The 18,372-nt window shown below is 31.2% G+C and overlaps 2 protein-coding genes across 2 annotated transcripts in view; one reads left to right on the top strand and one right to left on the bottom strand.

Annotated features, from left to right (window-relative positions):
• LOC134725439 (RNA helicase aquarius-like) overlaps positions 1–17,838 on the top strand; it is a 52,099-nt gene extending 34,261 nt beyond the window's left edge. The window contains exons 28-39 of the mRNA XM_063589254.1: positions 7,825–7,872; positions 8,229–8,387; positions 9,533–9,670; positions 10,571–10,642; positions 10,967–11,154; positions 11,674–11,845; positions 13,444–13,614; positions 14,090–14,175; positions 14,931–15,042; positions 15,666–15,728; positions 16,805–16,924; positions 17,750–17,838. Of these exons, the coding sequence (XP_063445324.1) occupies positions 7,825–7,872; positions 8,229–8,387; positions 9,533–9,670; positions 10,571–10,642; positions 10,967–11,154; positions 11,674–11,845; positions 13,444–13,614; positions 14,090–14,175; positions 14,931–15,042; positions 15,666–15,728; positions 16,805–16,924; positions 17,750–17,791 (1,371 nt within the window). The 3' untranslated portion in view covers positions 17,792–17,838. The remainder of the gene's footprint in view (positions 1–7,824; positions 7,873–8,228; positions 8,388–9,532; positions 9,671–10,570; positions 10,643–10,966; positions 11,155–11,673; positions 11,846–13,443; positions 13,615–14,089; positions 14,176–14,930; positions 15,043–15,665; positions 15,729–16,804; positions 16,925–17,749) is intronic.
• LOC134725441 (uncharacterized) lies at positions 201–4,927 on the bottom strand. Its single transcript, XM_063589255.1, has 2 exons — positions 4,801–4,927; positions 201–1,828 (listed from the first exon to the last, which is right to left on the bottom strand). The coding sequence occupies exon 2, from the start codon at positions 1,823–1,825 to the stop codon at positions 311–313; it is 1,515 nt and encodes a 504-aa protein (XP_063445325.1). The 5' UTR covers positions 1,826–1,828; positions 4,801–4,927; the 3' UTR covers positions 201–310.
• Positions 17,839–18,372: the final 534 nt, after the last annotated feature.

Genomic DNA, 18,372 nt, shown 5'->3' with positions numbered 1-18,372 from the left:
AATATTAGGACATGTGATGTGAATATTAATTAAAAAGAAGCCCAACAACACTTCCCTACATGTATCTGACATTCAAACTTCACACTAAACATCATCACTGAGGAATATCAGGATGTATGATATGAAATCAACATTAAATAAACAGTAACAGCACAATAAAGGTATATACATATATAATTATATGCACTTGCCTACCATTCATCTCAAACTTCACACCTAATATCATCACTAGTGACCAATTTATTAATTTAATTGTTTATTTCTTTCACCAGGATGTTTTATCATAAGAGTCATCAGTGTTTATGTTATCTCATTTTAAATTATATTTTGCTAAGTATGTTCCTCCCAAATCACAAATAAAACCTGAAGACTCATTATGTTTAAAACAAATACACTGAGGGTATTTCAGTCTATCCTCATCACTAATCAATACTTTACTATCCTGTCCATCTTTTGATATAACTATTACTCTATGAGATCCATAGTCTGTTACAATAATGTTACCATAAGTATCTATACAAAGTCCTTCTGGTCGGGATAAATCCTGTGTATATTGCCAGATCTGTTTACCTGATTCATCATAACAGTATACTGCTTTACCAGCAAAGTCACTATAGATTACTCTGTCATTACAGTAAACAAGGTTCTCCAGGATTGATTTACTCTCTACTTGTATTGACTTCAGTGTATTACCTTCCAAGTCTATCATACGGATTTGTTTATCACCCAAACTTACGGCTAGAGACTTATTGGAGAATGATAAACCGTAGCATCCTTTGTCTAATGTGATAACTTTGGTAACAGTTTCATTTTCCATATTGAAGATCTTAATGGCTTTTTCATCAGGATAAGATATGGCAATAGTGTTCTGATTGATCTGTGTAACACTCCTTGGTTCACCAGGTATAGGTAATTGTTTCTGAAGTTTGCCATCAGAAGTAAGTAGGATAACTTTATCATCAGCATCCACTACTATAAATCTTCCATCCATCAGACAAATCATGTCTCTGATCCACTTCTCCGTGTAGATCTTTATCTTTGTCTCAATATTCATGGTCATGTTGTTTATGTTGGATTGTTTTACTAATTCTACTTGTGCTTTCCTCTTTACACTGGCTTCTCTTTTCATTGCTACTTCTGTCTTCGTAACAATGACTTCTCCTAGCGTTTCTAATGAACCCAACTTGTTCAGTATCTTTCCTATTTCATCATTTTGCTTCATTTTAATTTCAACTTCATTTGCTCTTTCATCATCCTCCAGATCGTCAACATATCGTTGACATTGATGGACTTTTTGTTCAATCTTATGTACACCAAGAAATGATTCTAGTTTAGAACTGTTTATTGTGACTGTTTGTAAATGTTCTTTTATTTCTCTCAAGTTTTCCTTTTCTCCTTCAATTTCAGAAATGAAATCAGTGGTTTTAGATTTTTCCTGCTTCCAGATGATGTCTGTTTCATGGCATAACTTCTTCTCAAGGTGGTCTAAATGTTTATTTATTTTCTGTCTAATTCCTTTAATTGACCTTTTTATACTACCACATTGATTTTCTCCAGTTTCAATGTTTTTGGATTTGTTGCTGATTAATGTTTCCAAAAAAGATAAGATAGAATATATGTCCTTCTCTACAAATTCCTTTGATTTTTCTATTTTAGTTTTCTCCACGACACTTTCTAAATTTTGTATCCCCTTACATTTTGAATGACTAGTGGACTTACACTCATCACAACAAGGCATCAAATGTCTGGGGCAGTACGAATTGAGCTGTTTACCATGTTTATCACATTCTGGTCTGATAGGCTGACTAGCTTTACTGGATGCCATGACCTGAACATAAAAAAACAGTTATTTAACTAGCTTCAATGCACAGTGAACTCCATATGAGTATAGCATTTAAATCCTTTTGCAATAAACTGTTAATTTTTTTACTATTCTTATCATAAAAATGCAATGTTGAATCATTAGCATATAAATTCATATTGTTAAAAATAAAGTGGTAAAGCTTTGATATATTGAGACTCGGTTAAAAGATATGCCTTAGAGTTATTTTTGTTGTCACATAAATTTGAGCTTTGGTACACATTTTCAATATTGTGTGACTCTAATCTCAATTGAATAGGATTATCAGTGTTTCTACCCAAGGTCAGTGGTTCTCCCTGGGCACTCTGGCTTCCTCAAGCATTAAAAACCGACAAAACAGCACAATAGTTTTGAAAGTGTGTTAAACATCAACCAATCAATTAATCATTATTATGTGAACTGATCAACCCCTTCGTCCTCAATCCTTCCTGTTGGCATGATGGCTACCACCATTCTTTGATGGCCTGTATGACCCTACATACTTTTTGAGAACTGCCCCAGCTGAACTGTACTAACAGCAAGGACTTCAACCATGCAGTGCATAGTCCATAAACTCTTCCCAGATGTCTGTGAAAATATGGGTGGGAAATAAGAAATCAGAAAAACATGAAAAGTAGCCAAAATCAGGTGGGGGTTGGCATCAATTTAACCTATTAGCTTGAGATGGATAACGCATTGTCAGTGTTAAGTTATTTAAAGGAAAAGAATGCCAACATTGAAAGTGCACATAGGTTCATCATTTGATTGACTAATTCGATCCACAAAAAATAATTTTTATACAGGTGAAAAACAATGATAAACATATACCAGTATTTTTAATCTATAATATGAAATTAAACAGACCATGAAAAGACTATTTGCAAGAGTTGCTTAATCTGTTTATTTCTATATTTATGTTTCTATCGCTTATAAACATATACCAGTATCTATAATCTATAATATGAAATTAAACAGACCATGAAAAGACTATTTGCAAGAGTTGCTTAATCTGTTTATTTCTGTAGATAGTTAATTAGATGGCGTCGTAACTAAAATAGTCAGGAAAAAACTAAGCTAGCTCACAGATCACAGCCTGTAAACTGTTTATTTTAAGATTAATAGCTTGGATAAAGGTTTACATTGTTATAAATCTGAGTGAAATTGGTGAACATGAATTTGACAGATAGTGCCCCTTTGATAAAAGAAGTTTTGAGTATTGGAGTATGGGACAGTTATAGACAGCAATAAAGATATACAATGAAACCGTTGATAATTAGGTGTAAACACACACTATTCAATAATTGGCAGTTGTCCATACAAGATGGCAAGCTCTAAATTACCATTTGAATCAAAATTTTACTAAATTTGCTCAAAAGAATTATTTCAAAGTATACATTTCCATCTGACAAGATTCACCTGACATCGGCCTCATTTGCATGACATTAGATTTTCTAGATTTTCAGCGCTTTAATGTTTGTATATGTGGTTATTAGATTTGCTCATTGTTGAAGGCCTTAAGGTGATCTATTGTTTTGTTAACTTCTATGTCATTAGATATCTGGTGGAGAGATGTCTCGTAGGCAAGGAATCATACCACATCTTATTTTCATAAGTCCATTTCTGAGTTACTATATATTGTAGAAATTTCAGTTGACCTTGACTTTATTTTAAGTGTTCATTAGTCAATGTTAACTGTTTGTAATATCTATGGAAAAATCTTATTCTCAAAGACTTTTAGTATGAGTCATTCTTAAACATTAATGTCCACCCTGGTTTTAGTATTGCCATACAGTAAAAGTTTTAGCAGGAAATTTGATGAATGTTATTATTTCTCTACACATGACATTTCAAAGTATCCACTCTTGTTTGAGATCTAGTAACATAATAGTTATTGAAAAAATTGTCATTATCGTGATAAATGGACTGTCCTACGCGCTGTCCCTATATCACGATAATGACCAGTTAATTAAATAACTATAAGTCACTTCAGTGGGGGTCTCATTGGGGGTTCCTCTCCCGGATCCAGTTTACTGTTTTGTCAGATTCCTGAATCCTGCTCACACTATGTACGTAAGCAATTCTCATTTTTTTGTCATTCCCGGGTGCCGCAATACCTCAATTCCTGTTTTCACACCACAATAATTTGACTTTCACGTGTCACGCTTACAAAAAATCAGCAATCCCCTGTCACGCTTAGACCTCAATGAGTATTTAGCTAAACAACAAAATAATGTAATTAAAGATTAAAAAACCTTATAGATTACTCATATTACGCACAGGTAAATTTGCTCTTTCTGCTAGCTCTCCATTGTAAATGAAAATAAATGTCCCTCATAAAGGAACGCAACAAAAATAAAGGTCTCTAATAATAGGGTTAATTACGGGAATTGGCAAAAAGTCTATTATAATTGCGTTTTATTATGGAACATCACTTACACAGAGAAACCATGCCCCACCGGTCATTATCATGTAAAAGTCTGTTAAGGACTGGTTTTCTGGTCCGTTCTGTTCTGTTAATGACCGAGGTATTTATTATTGAAGAATAAAGAATGTCATGTGGCCCCTCTTTTTCCAATAAGATAACCTTATTCTTAACCGATATGAAAAAATATACAATAAAAGAGTTTTCATAAGAAATGTTGTAAATAATATCCCTCTAGACCTGACATATTTCAGTTTATCCACTGTTGTATTTAGTATAGCCTGACGAGAAGAGTTATTGTAGAAGTATTAGGGAATTATTTGTATTTAGTATAGCCTTAGGGCAAGAGTTATTGTAGAAGTATAAGGGAATAATTTTACTAGAAGAGATATCTTTTGTTTGAGTGTTCCTTTAGATTTAAAGGGAGATAATTTATAGGAATTCACTCTGTACAATATTCTCCAATGAGTATTTTAACATTACAAGTCGTACAAACAAATACCCAAAATTAAAGTATAAAGTATTTTCTACTGTGTACCTCTTGATTTAAGTAAATATCAATTCATCTGTTTACATTTAAATTTACTTTCTGTTCTGTGTCTTTAACCAAAATGTCGTCATACCAGGAAGTTAATTAAGACATGTTTATACATGATCTAGGTAACCAGTAAATATTTAAATGACTGATTATACCTATACAAGATATTATGTCTTTAAATAATCTATGTTTAAAAATAGATTTATTTAAAAGTTTTATATGTTGTTTTTTATGCTCCATGCTCTTTCAGTTTGGGGAGGCATATTATTTTACCCTTGTCTGTTTGTCTGTCCATCTGTCCTTCCATCCATCTAGTTATTCAGCATAACTCCTCCTACAGTTTGAATCCTAAGAAAGCTTCACTTTGCTATCTGTTTGTACATATATTTGAAGGTGTGCATGTGGTCAGGGTTTTTATTTTAATTTATTTTTGCTCTTTATGGAGAAAGTGGAACTTTGTCATTTTTGGAGTATATACATGCATAAGGGACGACATAAAAAGGGTTTTGATTTTTATTAATATTTGCTCTTTTTAGATATAGTTGAACATTGTCATGTTTTAAGTATTTACTTATATAAGGGGTTCTTCTACAGTGAACCATTATAGGATTAAACACATTTTTTCTAGAGGTTATTGATGTGTAAACTGGGGCGATTAACTCACAAACTGAATATGGATATTGTTTTAGCTGTAGATAATTGTAGATTAGGTTATTACCTGTATATTGTTTTAGCTGTAGATAATTTCGGACTTTTATGTCAAGTTTGTGAGTTAGAGACCCTGTTTACACATCAATAACCTCTAGAAAAAAATGTGTTTAATCCTTATAATTCTTCAGCCAAACATACATGATTATTAATTTACATTATTACTTTGACAGCTACTATATGTACCATCAGAAGCACAATAGCATGTCGTAACTAAGGAGTATGCCGCCATCTTGACTTTCTTAAAAATTTATAAATGTTCGATAAATGCAACATAATCTAAAATGAACTAGCACCTACCTCATAAACTTCATTTTAATTAGATACTATCTGAATTTGAAGCATACAAGTAAGGAAATAATCTTCTGTCTGATAGTTTTCAATTGTATGACGTCGTGTTTTGCCATGACGTAAATTCGCCAAATCATTCGTGAAATTTCCCGGAATTTTATTTAAATTTTATTTTTATACATTTTCGAAGTTAATGCATTTATTTATTTTATTTCTTTTTTTTTGTTATATGTGCATTAGAATATAAACAACTGTTATGCAATTGTTTTATTATCTCAACTTGGTGAAAATCCCAGTATCCCTGCAAGAATGTGAATCGCGCATGAATAGATTACAAAAGTAGTTTCGGGAACATGGTTTATCGAAGTGTAAACCAAGAGAAAAATTCTAATTGACAAATCCAAATCAAGTATTTATAGTTATGCAAATGATATAAGAATTATAAACCTATGTGTTCCCAAGCTCAACTGTGTGTATGTAATTTGAAATTAAACTTTACATCTGCTGGTGCATCATTTGTGTCTCCTAGACACAATCATATCTCAAATCTCACATTGACTTTGTTATAATACAGTAACTTCAGATTGGTGTGCTTTGTCAAGTCTCATTTATATAATTGTATTATTATATTTCTTATACTTTTTTTGTAAGCCACCCACCCTCAACTCCTATTTTTCCTTTAGTATCTGAAAACAGTGAACCAGTTTATTGTTGAGGTCAGAAAGTGACTAATAACTGCCAACAGCCACATTATTTGGACTTTGGTGGATAATAATCAGACTGTTATCTTATTGGCAATCACACTCCATCTTCTTATTTTATTACAGGTTAATTATTTGCAATAAATGACTATGGTATAAACATTAAATCATTTAAAAAATGTTGTCATTTTAAGATTTCAGTGTATATGTATGTATATCAAAATAAAAAAATTGCAGAGAATTGATACTCTAAATTTAAAATCGATGGTGATCCCTTATCTAGCGGAATAAAACTTTAATATCTATGAATTTGAGCATTTTTATACAGAATGAACATAATATCAATTTTTGATTTTTTTGTGAAGTTTCCCTTTAAGCAGGGTATCAGAATACTCAGGTTATTTCTGCAAGGATAGGCATATTTTGGGACCATGAAAATGTGTCAGTTTAACTTAGGCAGAATGTTGGAATACTCAGGTGTTGGATTAGACAAGTTGCACTGTATTAAAAACAGTTTGTTAAAATATTGTCACTAGCACTTTCATGCCTTCTGACAATCTTCAGAAATGTGCAGTAGGGGAAAATATACCATATTTATAAAATGAACGAATCTAATAAATATTCAAGACTGGCAATAATGTTAATCTATAGATTTTGGAAACAATTCATATATATTTTATTAAATCAGTCACCCTTCCTATAGTGAACTGAAATGTCTCCTAAGATTCAGTAGGTAAATTGTGTAAAATTAAGACTTGCAACAAAAATATTCCATTCTACATGCAGACTATATTTAGATGCATCTATTAGCATGCCTCTGTCTTCCAGGTCAAGAAAGATGACCAAGAGGGTGTCAAATTTGCCTCCTCACCAGGACTACCCCACCCCATGATCCCCTATCTTATTAGATTTAAAGGTATCCATATGCATCAGCATCAGGGTACAGCTCAATTGCATATTTGACAAAAATAGTTTATCAAACAGTTTCTGAAAATAAATCAGCATTTAAACATCAAAGAAGTTTATTAACCATAATTTCTACACATAAATAATCGTAAGTGATAAATTGTCTATGTTAAATTTATTTAGGTATATGAAAGTTCTGTGATGTTTTGTCGGGACCATATTTATGATTTAGCCACACTAGGCTTAATTCTTATGTGGACTAAAACAGTAACTATTTAGACTATGAGTATTTATTGGATGTCATAAATAATTACTAATTTCCTTTTGCATGTTGACATATAAAATATAATAAGAATTTTTGTGTAAATAGTTATCTGTATAATAGCATTATAGTCAAATCTTATTTTCTTCATTACAGGTTTTAGCCAGATGGGAAGAATACTTAAGTAAACTACGACAGTCAAAGGTATATTCATCTCATTTTAAAATTTTCATTTATTGTTTCAGTAATACCTTCAATTTTCATACATTTTTACGCAACTTTTAAAGATTTCATTTATTGACATATGAATTTAACAAAGTAACACTAATTTCGCCTTTTCAGAATCTAATAGACTACGGCTAATATCATTGTTTGTACACCAAAATTAAAAAAACATTCCACCATTGGTTGAATTTTCATTGTTTAGAAAGTGTTTGACCAATTACAACGTTTTAATGTACGCTTTTAAAAATATTACCCAGAATGCATTAGATTCCGAAACGGTGAATTATTGTGTCATATCTAATACTAAAGTTATGTTTACTAATTGTTCTTTGTAGGAATGTGATAAGTTACAGAAGATAAAGGAGTTGTTTCCCTTTAATAAATTCTTTGAGAATGCACCACAGCCATTATTTAAAGGGACCACCTATGCAGAAGATATAGATATAGCTGAAGGATGCTTCAGACATATCAAAAAGATATTCACACAGCTAGAGGTAGGTTTTGTTGTATAAGGCCATCAATTCTATTCATGTTTCTTTTTGTTCTAAACTTTTTAACAGGGGTAAGCAGGTGAAGTTTTAAGACTTTTATTATGGTTAGTTATAACAGTAGAGATGTCCTGAAAGTGAAAAATAGATTTATACCCTTTTAATATTGTTGTCACTAATTTTAGAGAGGTGGACTTAAAAAAAATATTCCATACTCATTCTTATTACTGGGAAAGTGCCTTCATTTTTAGTTCAAAATTGTACTATAATTTCCACTCACTAAAACAATAAATGAGTTTGTTAATCAGAAAAATTCAGCAATAAGGGACAATTTTGGGGCAGGGAGAATTTTAAACATATCCCATATTAAATTTGTTGTGTATGGGAGCCTGTGAGATTCAGGTCTTTTCATTAAGAAAGAATAATATTGTATTGCTATATATAGGTCAATGATTTTTATGACCAGCATGTTGTGAAGTACTCAGACAAAAAGTAAAAGTTCATTAATTTCTTTGCATTTGTTTTTACTTTACATTTTAAAAAAGAATTTGTTTATTGTAATAAATGTATAGCAATATAATATTTCCCACAGAAAGTAACCAAAAGTAAGCATGCAATAAATTCTAATATTGCACTAGTGCATTAAATCGCCAAAATTCATGACATCATCAACGACAAAATCTTAGTTTAAACCAAATTTTACTTTCAAATACTGTAAATTCAGAAATTATTGCGAGGTTTTTATTATTGCGAAAAATGCGAATGAGTTGTAAACGCAATAATTTAAACTCGCATTTTGAAATATTTTATATGGATTTTACAGGATTTTTCTTAAAATCATAAAAATTAAAATCGCATTTAAGTCTCAAATGACAAAATCGCAATAATAAATGCACGCAATAATATCTGAATGTTCAGTATTATATTGCTATACAATCAAAGGGTTATTGCATGAATAATGGGGAATATTGTCACTTGTAGAACATATATTGCACTAACATGCAATAACCCTATATTACCGTATGAATATATATATATTATTTGTAATTTAGTAAAAACAACATTCTCTGTATTTAGTAGGGTTCTAAATACTATATGGTCATTCTATAAGAAGCAAATGTTTCCATTAAAAGCTTCTATCACTGTTTCAGGAATTTAGAGCTTTTGAGTTACTTAGAAGTGGAACAGACCGAGCTGAGTATCTCCTTATAAAGGAAGCTAAGATCATTGCTATGACATGTACACATGCTGCTCTGAAGAGAAGAGATCTAGTAGCAGCAGGCTTTAAGGTAAGATTAATAAAATTAAAATTAAAATTTAATTTATGTCGGTTCATCAAAAAATCAACCTAATTTATATAATTTAGATGAAAAAAATGTATAAATTGAGAAAAATAGCAGACAGTTTTGAAAATATGTTTATGTTCATTTATGCATTTAAATGAAAAAGGGATAATTTCCAAATTTGTACAAATAAAGCTCTTATTTGTAATATAATCATCTTCAGTTTTATATATAAAATTGAATAGATTTGATCTGTATTATACTTATTTTAAAAAAGTGTGGTCAATATTGCAATCCATGTGTCCATCCATCTGTCTGTTGTATCCTCCAACCAATATTGTAGTCACATTTTCTTCTAAACTATTGAACATAATGAACTCACATGCTCTTATGCTGGGAACTTTTAAGATATATGCCATATTAGGGTTTTTACCACTAATATGGCATATATCTTAAAAGTGTAACCAAGATTTTGTCCATCAAGGAACATAGTGATAGTTTTTAGCAGGACAAGGTACATTATGGATACATATTCCTCGTTTAAGAGCAAATCTAAAGACATGCACGAGCTTTAGTAGTAATACCTTTAAGGTGGTACCTAACACTTTCACTAAAATTAATTTGGCTCGTTTAATTTTCATAAAATTTTGTCAAAGTATTTACTTAAACACTTTAACAAAAATATTTAAAGTTTTAAAAATTTTGAACCAACCGTTTTGTCAGAAAAATTACACTGGTTATATAGCAATTTGACAAACACCAATTTTGATCATTGAGAACCTTAATATTCCTTTTACAACACAACGTAATTAAAACGTTAAGCTGACTTTACAGAGTTATCTCCCTGTAGTGTTAGGTACCACCTTAAGAGATACAAATTTAAATGTCAAATCTTTTTTGTTACAGTTTGACAACATATTAATGGAGGAGGCTGCTCAGATTTTAGAGATAGAAACTTTCATTCCACTTTTGTTACAGGTAAGAGTAGTAACTTAAGAGAGAGAGAGAGAGGGAGATAAAAATTTCCCTTGCATAATCTAAGCTGTAACGGATTCATAGTGGGTGGAAAAAAAACACACAACATGGACCTCATGAATAGGTTTGAACCTTGAAATTGCGAAATTAAATCTCAGTGAAAAATAAACTACTTTTCAACATTTGCTCAAGATTTAGCCTTTATGGAAATTATAATACAGTCTTACTGTTAATGAGAATATAACACTATGGGTTTTTTTCATCAAAATAGATGATATTATTTATAACAGAACTGCATACTTATATTCCACATGATATATCTTTTAGAATCCTGAAGACAACATCAATAGATTAAAGAGATGGATTATGATTGGAGATCACCACCAATTGCCTCCTGTCATTAAAAACATGGCATTCCAAAAGTTTTCTAATATGGAGCAGTCACTGTTTACAAGACTTGTCAGACTGGGTGTACCTACGGTAGAACTGGATGCTCAGGGCAGAGCTAGGGGAAGGTAATTGAAAAAAGGAACAGTTCTTTTTAACTAGTCATGTACTTATAATTTAAATGGGGAAAACTTGACCAAAGTATGCTTTAATTGTATTAATTTTGTCAAATGCAATATTCCTATGAGGAAAATCTTTTTAAAAAAGAAACATGTCTATCTGGTATAAAAAAAAATTACAAGAAGATAGTGTTTGTGAAGTTTTGAAATGAATTCAAAAATCTATACTGTGTATGTAAAAATAAAATGTGGTATGATTATCAATGAGACCACTCACTATCCACCAAAATGATATCGGTGTAAGCAACTATGGTCACTGTACAGCCTTCAACTATGAGCAAAACCCGTACTGTTTAGTCACATGTAAAAGCTCCTTACATAAAATAATGGAAAGCAATTAAATGTATGCACATTAAGTTAAGAGAAACTGTGGTTATTTGACTAAAAGCATTGACAAATTATAGTTACAGTCATCTTCACACATATTATTTAGAGAAACTGTAGGATGAATTCTTTTTGATATTGTAGCATTGCTAACCTATATAACTGGAGATATAAGAAGTTAGGAAATCTCCCCCATGTTATGGTGAATCAGGAATACCGATTAACTAATGCAGGATTTGTACATGACTTCCAGTTGATTGATGTGCAGAATTTTAATGGAGTTGGAGAATCAGAACCAAATCCTTACTTTTATCAGGTATGAGTATGAATTGACCACATTACTGTGGATTCATTATCATAATTTGAATACCAATTTTCGTGGATTTCGTGGGTACAGGGGAACCACAAAATCTTGTTCAACAAATGAAATATTTCCCACAGGCTTCTATGCAGACTTCCCCAGAGCAATGAAATTAAATATCTAAAAAATTGCAAGTTTTCCTTTATAATCAGAAAAAAATTGTACCTATGAAAATAAATGAATTAACAGTATTCTTTTTGCCACTTTTAAATCTTGTTCACATTAAGATTAATAGCTTAGTAAAATTTTAAATGTTGATATTTGTTTTGAAGTTGACTTAATTTTGTCAGTAAAAAAATGTTTATTTACGCCAATGAGAGGTCAAATATTTCAGTGAATATTTTATATAGGTATAACATCAGTGAATTCACTGAATTCTTGAAGGATTTGGAGGCAATGACCAGTTTTACCATACCTGTCAACTGACCCGTATTCAGCGGGTGTGACCTGAGATTTTCACAATTTTGAGGGATCACCCGGGACACCCGCCGGGTCATTGAAATATCCCGGGAATTCTGAAAATGACCCGATTTCATCCGTATTTCTTAGCATGATGATTGATTTCATAAGTAATATTCCTTTGAAATACCGGCAAATTCTTAACTCTTCCATGAACAGGAAGTTCATCTAGCTATGTAAACTGTCAAAGGAAGTGACCCATTAAGTGCATGGCTTCACTTGACAGCTTTGGTGTCAAACACACTGTTAATTAACACCAATTACCTTAGCTTTAGGTCGTAAATAAATTGCACTTTTGGTTTCCAAACATATTTCAACTAAAGAGTTACTTCCCCTTATTTGTCACCATTCAAATTTATTCCTTATATTTACGTTTTATGGGTGAAAAAGATTTAATCATGAAAATTTAAAATTCAAATACATATTGAAAAATAACTTTTCATTATTTTTATACCTTTATACAATTTAAAAAAAAAAAATGATTTTTTTTTTACATTTATACTTCCTTTAACTGTATTACTATGTTTTATCATAGTCTAATTTCCTTCTTATTTCAAAGATGGTATATTTTAAAGCTACATAGCCAGTACTGTAGTCTCAAACATTTTAAAATTAGATTTGACAAATAAATTCAAGTATTTGATGGTGACAAAAAGTAAAAAAACTTAAGACTGTGTTACGCAAATTAATAAAAATCTTTAAAAGTGCAATGAAATAATAATTTTAAAATAGGATTTAAGATGACTTAACCAAGTGAACATTCATTGATGTTTTGGTATCTTTGATATACATTTATATAAGAAAATGTACCATAAAAACTGAAATTCAGCTCGAAAAAGTTCGTAAGTGTTATGACCTGAGATTTGATTCTTCAATGCAGGTCATGACAAGCATTTTCATCGTCACAGGTTGACAGGTATGGTTTTACATGGGTGGATATTTTATAACATGGAGGTTTTTAAGGTACACATAAAAGTGTCCCTTCTTCAGTCACTTTTTATTGAAAATTAGATTGTTGAATCTCTTAGTGAGATATTCTATTAGGTTACCATTTTGAAAATAATTCATTAAGAAAATTACCATTCACATTTTAGAATTTGGCAGAAGCTGAGTATGTGATAGCAACTTTTATGTACATGAGGATGCTGGGTTACCCTGCAGAGAAAATCTCCATCTTAACTACTTACAATGGACAGAAACATCTGATCCGGGATGTGTGTAAACAGAGATGTGGAACTAATCCATTTATTGGATTTCCTCATAAGGTAATTGGTTAAAAGATAGCATTATGATGCAGTAAAAAAAGGAGCTCAGGAGTGCTGCTAAATATTAGACACTTGACAATTTCTCATACCTGGTTCCGTAGTAATCATTATACATTTGATATTTTGTTTTGAATTTTAATGAATGTTACAGAAGTTGATACATTTGTATTCAAATCCAGTGGCAACTGCTTTAGCAATAACTTTCAAGAAGCTAGCTTATTTTTCTAACACATATTGGAAATACCAGTCTAAACTATATGATCTTTTTTGCATCTTTAGTAAAATTACAGATATGTTAGATTTCAGGAAAACTGTCTTTTGCGATTACTTGCTTTTTAATCAAGACCAATCTATTTATAAGAAATCGTATTATTGGACAGTAATAAAAATTTTCTTGGAGTTGAAATCAATAAGTTATCGAGCTACTTACACATGAAATCTCTATAACAGTGGTAACATTGTGTATGTTTTTCAGATAACAACAGTAGACAGATACCAGGGACAACAGAATGATTATATCTTACTCTCATTAGTCAGGACAAAGACAGTTGGTCATTTAAGGTAATTATATTTTTGTTATTTTGTAGTAACAATTTGACGTTGTCTATGATTATTTTACATTTTGTATGTAATTGATGCTGGTGACATATTTTAGTTGCTCATTGTTAAAAGATGACTTGTTGTGAATGTCACATGCAATGTCTCATAAAATTGAGAATGGAAATGGGGAATGTGTCAAAGAGACAACAACCCAACCAAAGAAAAAAACAACAGCAGAAGGTCACCAACAGGTCTTCAATGTAGCGAGAAATTCCCGCACCCGGAAGCTGGCCCCTAAACAAATATATACTAGTTCAGTGATAATGAACGCCATACTAATTTCCAAATTGTACACAAGAAACCAAAATTAAAATAAAACAAGACTAACAAAGGCCAGAGGCTCCTGACTTGGGACAGGTGCAAAAATGCGGCGAGGTTAAACATGTTTGTGAGATCTCAACCCTCCCCTATACCTCTAGCCAATGTAGAAAAGTAAACATCATAGTTCATCTTTTGATAAATAGTGTGACTGTATTGTGTATCTTGAAGTATATCCCATCAGCTCTGTTGAAAGATGGACAGACAAAAGATAAAACTATAAACTGTTTAGTCTTTTAAGAAAACTGTCACTTTTTTTTTCTGAATAGACACAAATTGATTAACTTGTGCAATTTGTGTCAGATAAAGATCATAAATGGATAAAAAACGTCTTTATTCAGCACTTAAGTTAGAGTAAGAGGAACATCACAACTAATGCACTAATTTCTTATTCGTAGAGATGTACGGCGTCTAATAGTAGCCATGTCAAGAGCCAGACTAGGACTGTATGTCTTTGCCAGGGTGAACTTGTTTAGCAATTGTTTTGAACTGACACCAGCATTTAATCAAGTAAGTATCCCAAGTAGTCTTACATGAAGTATGTGCGTTTGAAGTTTTTATTTATTTTTTGTTCTATATTATTTAAAATTTACTTCATATTTTTTTGTGTTGTTGGTTAATTTCTACATTTGTAATATACAAGAAAATCTTTTCATAAAAAATGAGCATTTACAGTTATCCTTTTAATTTAAAATTTTTGATACCTCAAGTTTATTGATTTCTGACCCAAAATACCTACAAAGACTTAACATCCAAAAGCAATGGAGTTGTGTGTTTGTTTGGTAATTCCATTTTCATTTACTATAACATAATATTGTGTGTAATGTAGAAAGAATATTAATCACCTAATCAATTAAAAACATTTCCACTACATGTGTATTCATTGAATCTGTCCACTGTGGAGGTAAAACAGCATTCTATTTGATTGTAGAAAAGACTACTCTGATGCACATTATCAAATTATCATGGGATATAGTCATAAAATTATTACGAAATAGTAAACATTTAAATCGTGAATATATCCAAGTACACAAAATACATGTTATATCTGTTACAACATATAGACTGAAAATGTCAGGGTCATGTTTGGTTTATTTTATTATAATTGCTTAAATTTCTTATTATACTTTCAGTTGATGACGAGACCGCTACAGCTACACATTGTACCTACAGAATCATATCCATCTTCTAAAAAGGTAATTACACAAAAACTTTTTGTGATTGTAAGAATATATTGTTCACAATCTTTTATAGGTAAAATGTATTAAGAGTACCAAAACAATTTGATTCCAGGTAAATACTGGTAAACGATTCTTGTTCAAGTCAACTTCAACACTTACTACTGTCAATTCAGAAATTATTGTGAGGTTTTTAGTTTTGTGAAAAATGAGACAGAGTTGTAAACGCAATTTATTTAAACTCGCATTTTGAAATATTTCATATGAATTAAACAGGGTTTTTCTCAAAATTGTAATAATTAAAATCGCATTTAAGTGTAAAATGACAAAATCGCAATGATAAATGCACACAATAATTTCTGAATTTACAGTATCACTTTCTATTGATATTCCCCATATAACATTGTGATGCTATATTTATTCCTACCCCATTTTGTACTTTAACTTTATTTTTCAACTATTTTTCTATCTGGATGATTGTATTCTAGGCACCAAAACAAGTTAATTTATTAAATTACTGCTGCAATCCCTAAAGTGTTTTATGGTAGCAATCCTACATCCTTGTGCTATTGACTTTTAAAAGGAATTCTATCATACTGATGATTTTCAAATGTGTTGGTTCACTGTTGTTTGTAATTTTTTTAATAAAAGTGAATAAAAGAAATATGAATCTACATCAATGGAATATCAATCCAAAGAAATGGAATAAAACCTTGAGAGATTTTCTTTTTAAGATCTTCAACACTAGACATGTCTTTGTAATATGGCAAACTTTTGATAGTCTCAAGTTGTCAAAAGTCTTGAAAAAACACAAGCGACTTTCAATAATCTACCATTCCCTAACAGGATAAAAAAAACACCAATGAGGTTTCTGAAAAGGAATAGGCAAGTGAACATGTGACAGGGTTTTAATTAAATTTCATCACTCAACTATCCTGGTTTTAAACATACCTGACCAATCACTTTACAAAAGTCTTCTCCTCTGAAATCAATTGCATCCAACCTGCATATACCAATGAACATTTTGTAAATGTTTGATACCTACAACGATGAATTTATTAAGAGTAAGTTAATATTATTGTTTGTTTTATTAGGTTGGTAGTGCTGTAAAGGAACCAGTAATGGTCATAGATGACATGGCACAGATGGCACAATTTGTTTATGATTTCTACAATCAGAGAATTAACACCATGATGAAACAGCAAGATTTTAAGGTAAGTACACTAATGATATTGCTAGATATGCATTTCAATTATTTTACTGACAGAGGAGATCAAATATAAAATCATATGGTAAAGAAAAACAGATAGCACCTTGCCAAAAATCAAAAATGATAAAAAGACTAAACTGTTGACAGTTTGCATGCTGTCAGTAGCAGTCTAAATTAATGGGTCAGAGACAACAACAGAATGTTATAGCTGTTATAGATATAAAGTTATGTTTCCTGTTCAAATGCAGTTATCATGGATGTCCTGCCAGTGAGTAGGTACCTGTCAAACACTGAATCAGTTATTTAGTAAGATAAATGGCACATGAGCTTTATGTAAAGATCCTATGTTTTATGTTTTGAAATTGGACACTTCCTATCAACCACTAGTAAAAATAATTATAATATTATTTTTCATTTTTCATTGATGAAATTGAGAATGGAAACAGGGAATTTGGCAAAGAGACCACAGCCAGTCAAAAGAGCAGGAAACAGCCCAAGGCCACAAATGTGTCTTCAACACAATGAGAAAATCTTGCACCAGGAGGCGGGCTTAAGCCAGCCCCTTAACAATAATCTTTACTACTACCTCAAATTAAATTGATGTCACTCTAATCTCTGAAACAAATAAAAGAACCAAAATTTAAAAAGCACATACAACTTAAGAAAGACCAGAGGTTCCTGACTTGGTACAAATGTAAAAATGCAGCAGGGTTAAGCATTTTTTCGAGCCCAACCCTTCCTTCCCAAATCCCTCAAACCAATGTGGAATAAACAAACTTACAGCAGCTTTTTAAATGTTTATTTCAAACTGTACCTTGTTATTTTGCAGCCTCAGGAACTTAAAGGTCCACCTAGACAGAGAAAAAGATGAGAGTAATTAAACAAATGATGAACTATTCTTTGATTCAAATTCAAACATAGAGGGATGCAGATGTCAAGGAGAAAAAACCGTTAGAGGAACAACTATTTACTTGAAACTGTTTTTCAAGTTGTCTTAAAACATTAAATGTCCAGTAGTCAACATTATTAGTTGATGTTTCATTGTAAATAAAACATAGCCATAACTATGAAGAAAATTTGCTTTTTTCATTCTCCCATTTTGCTTTTTTGGTGTATTTTTTTTGAAAATGATTCCTGTTTGCCTGAAACAATGGACTTTAATACTTTATATGAAGACTTTTCTTGAAAATGTATCCATCACGAAATAGCAATCTAGAAATGACAAATCTTTTAAACTGATATAACTCTGGATGTTGTACTCTGCTTCAAAATGTTTAAAGATAAACATTTATCCTGCAATCTGCCTTGTGTTGTACAAATAACAGGTACACAAATAAATTTTTGCTTTTATTGTACTTGTACAAACAAAGTCTCCTGTTACCCATCTTCCATGTTGTGCAAGCCATAATGTGAATATTTCTTTTTCTGTACCAGTTCATTTTGGGGCCCTCT

Source organism: Mytilus trossulus, chromosome 7, assembly GCF_036588685.1.
Source record: "Mytilus trossulus isolate FHL-02 chromosome 7, PNRI_Mtr1.1.1.hap1, whole genome shotgun sequence".
Taxonomy (NCBI): domain Eukaryota; kingdom Metazoa; phylum Mollusca; class Bivalvia; order Mytilida; family Mytilidae; genus Mytilus; species Mytilus trossulus.
Note: the sequence above shows the minus strand (reverse complement) of the source record. Positions and strands in the feature narration are given on the sequence as shown.

Coding starts and splice junctions, on each gene's coding strand:
- LOC134725441 (XM_063589255.1), bottom strand. CDS start 1,825: ATGGCATCCAGTAAAGCTAGTCAGCCTATCAGACCAGAATGTGATAAA.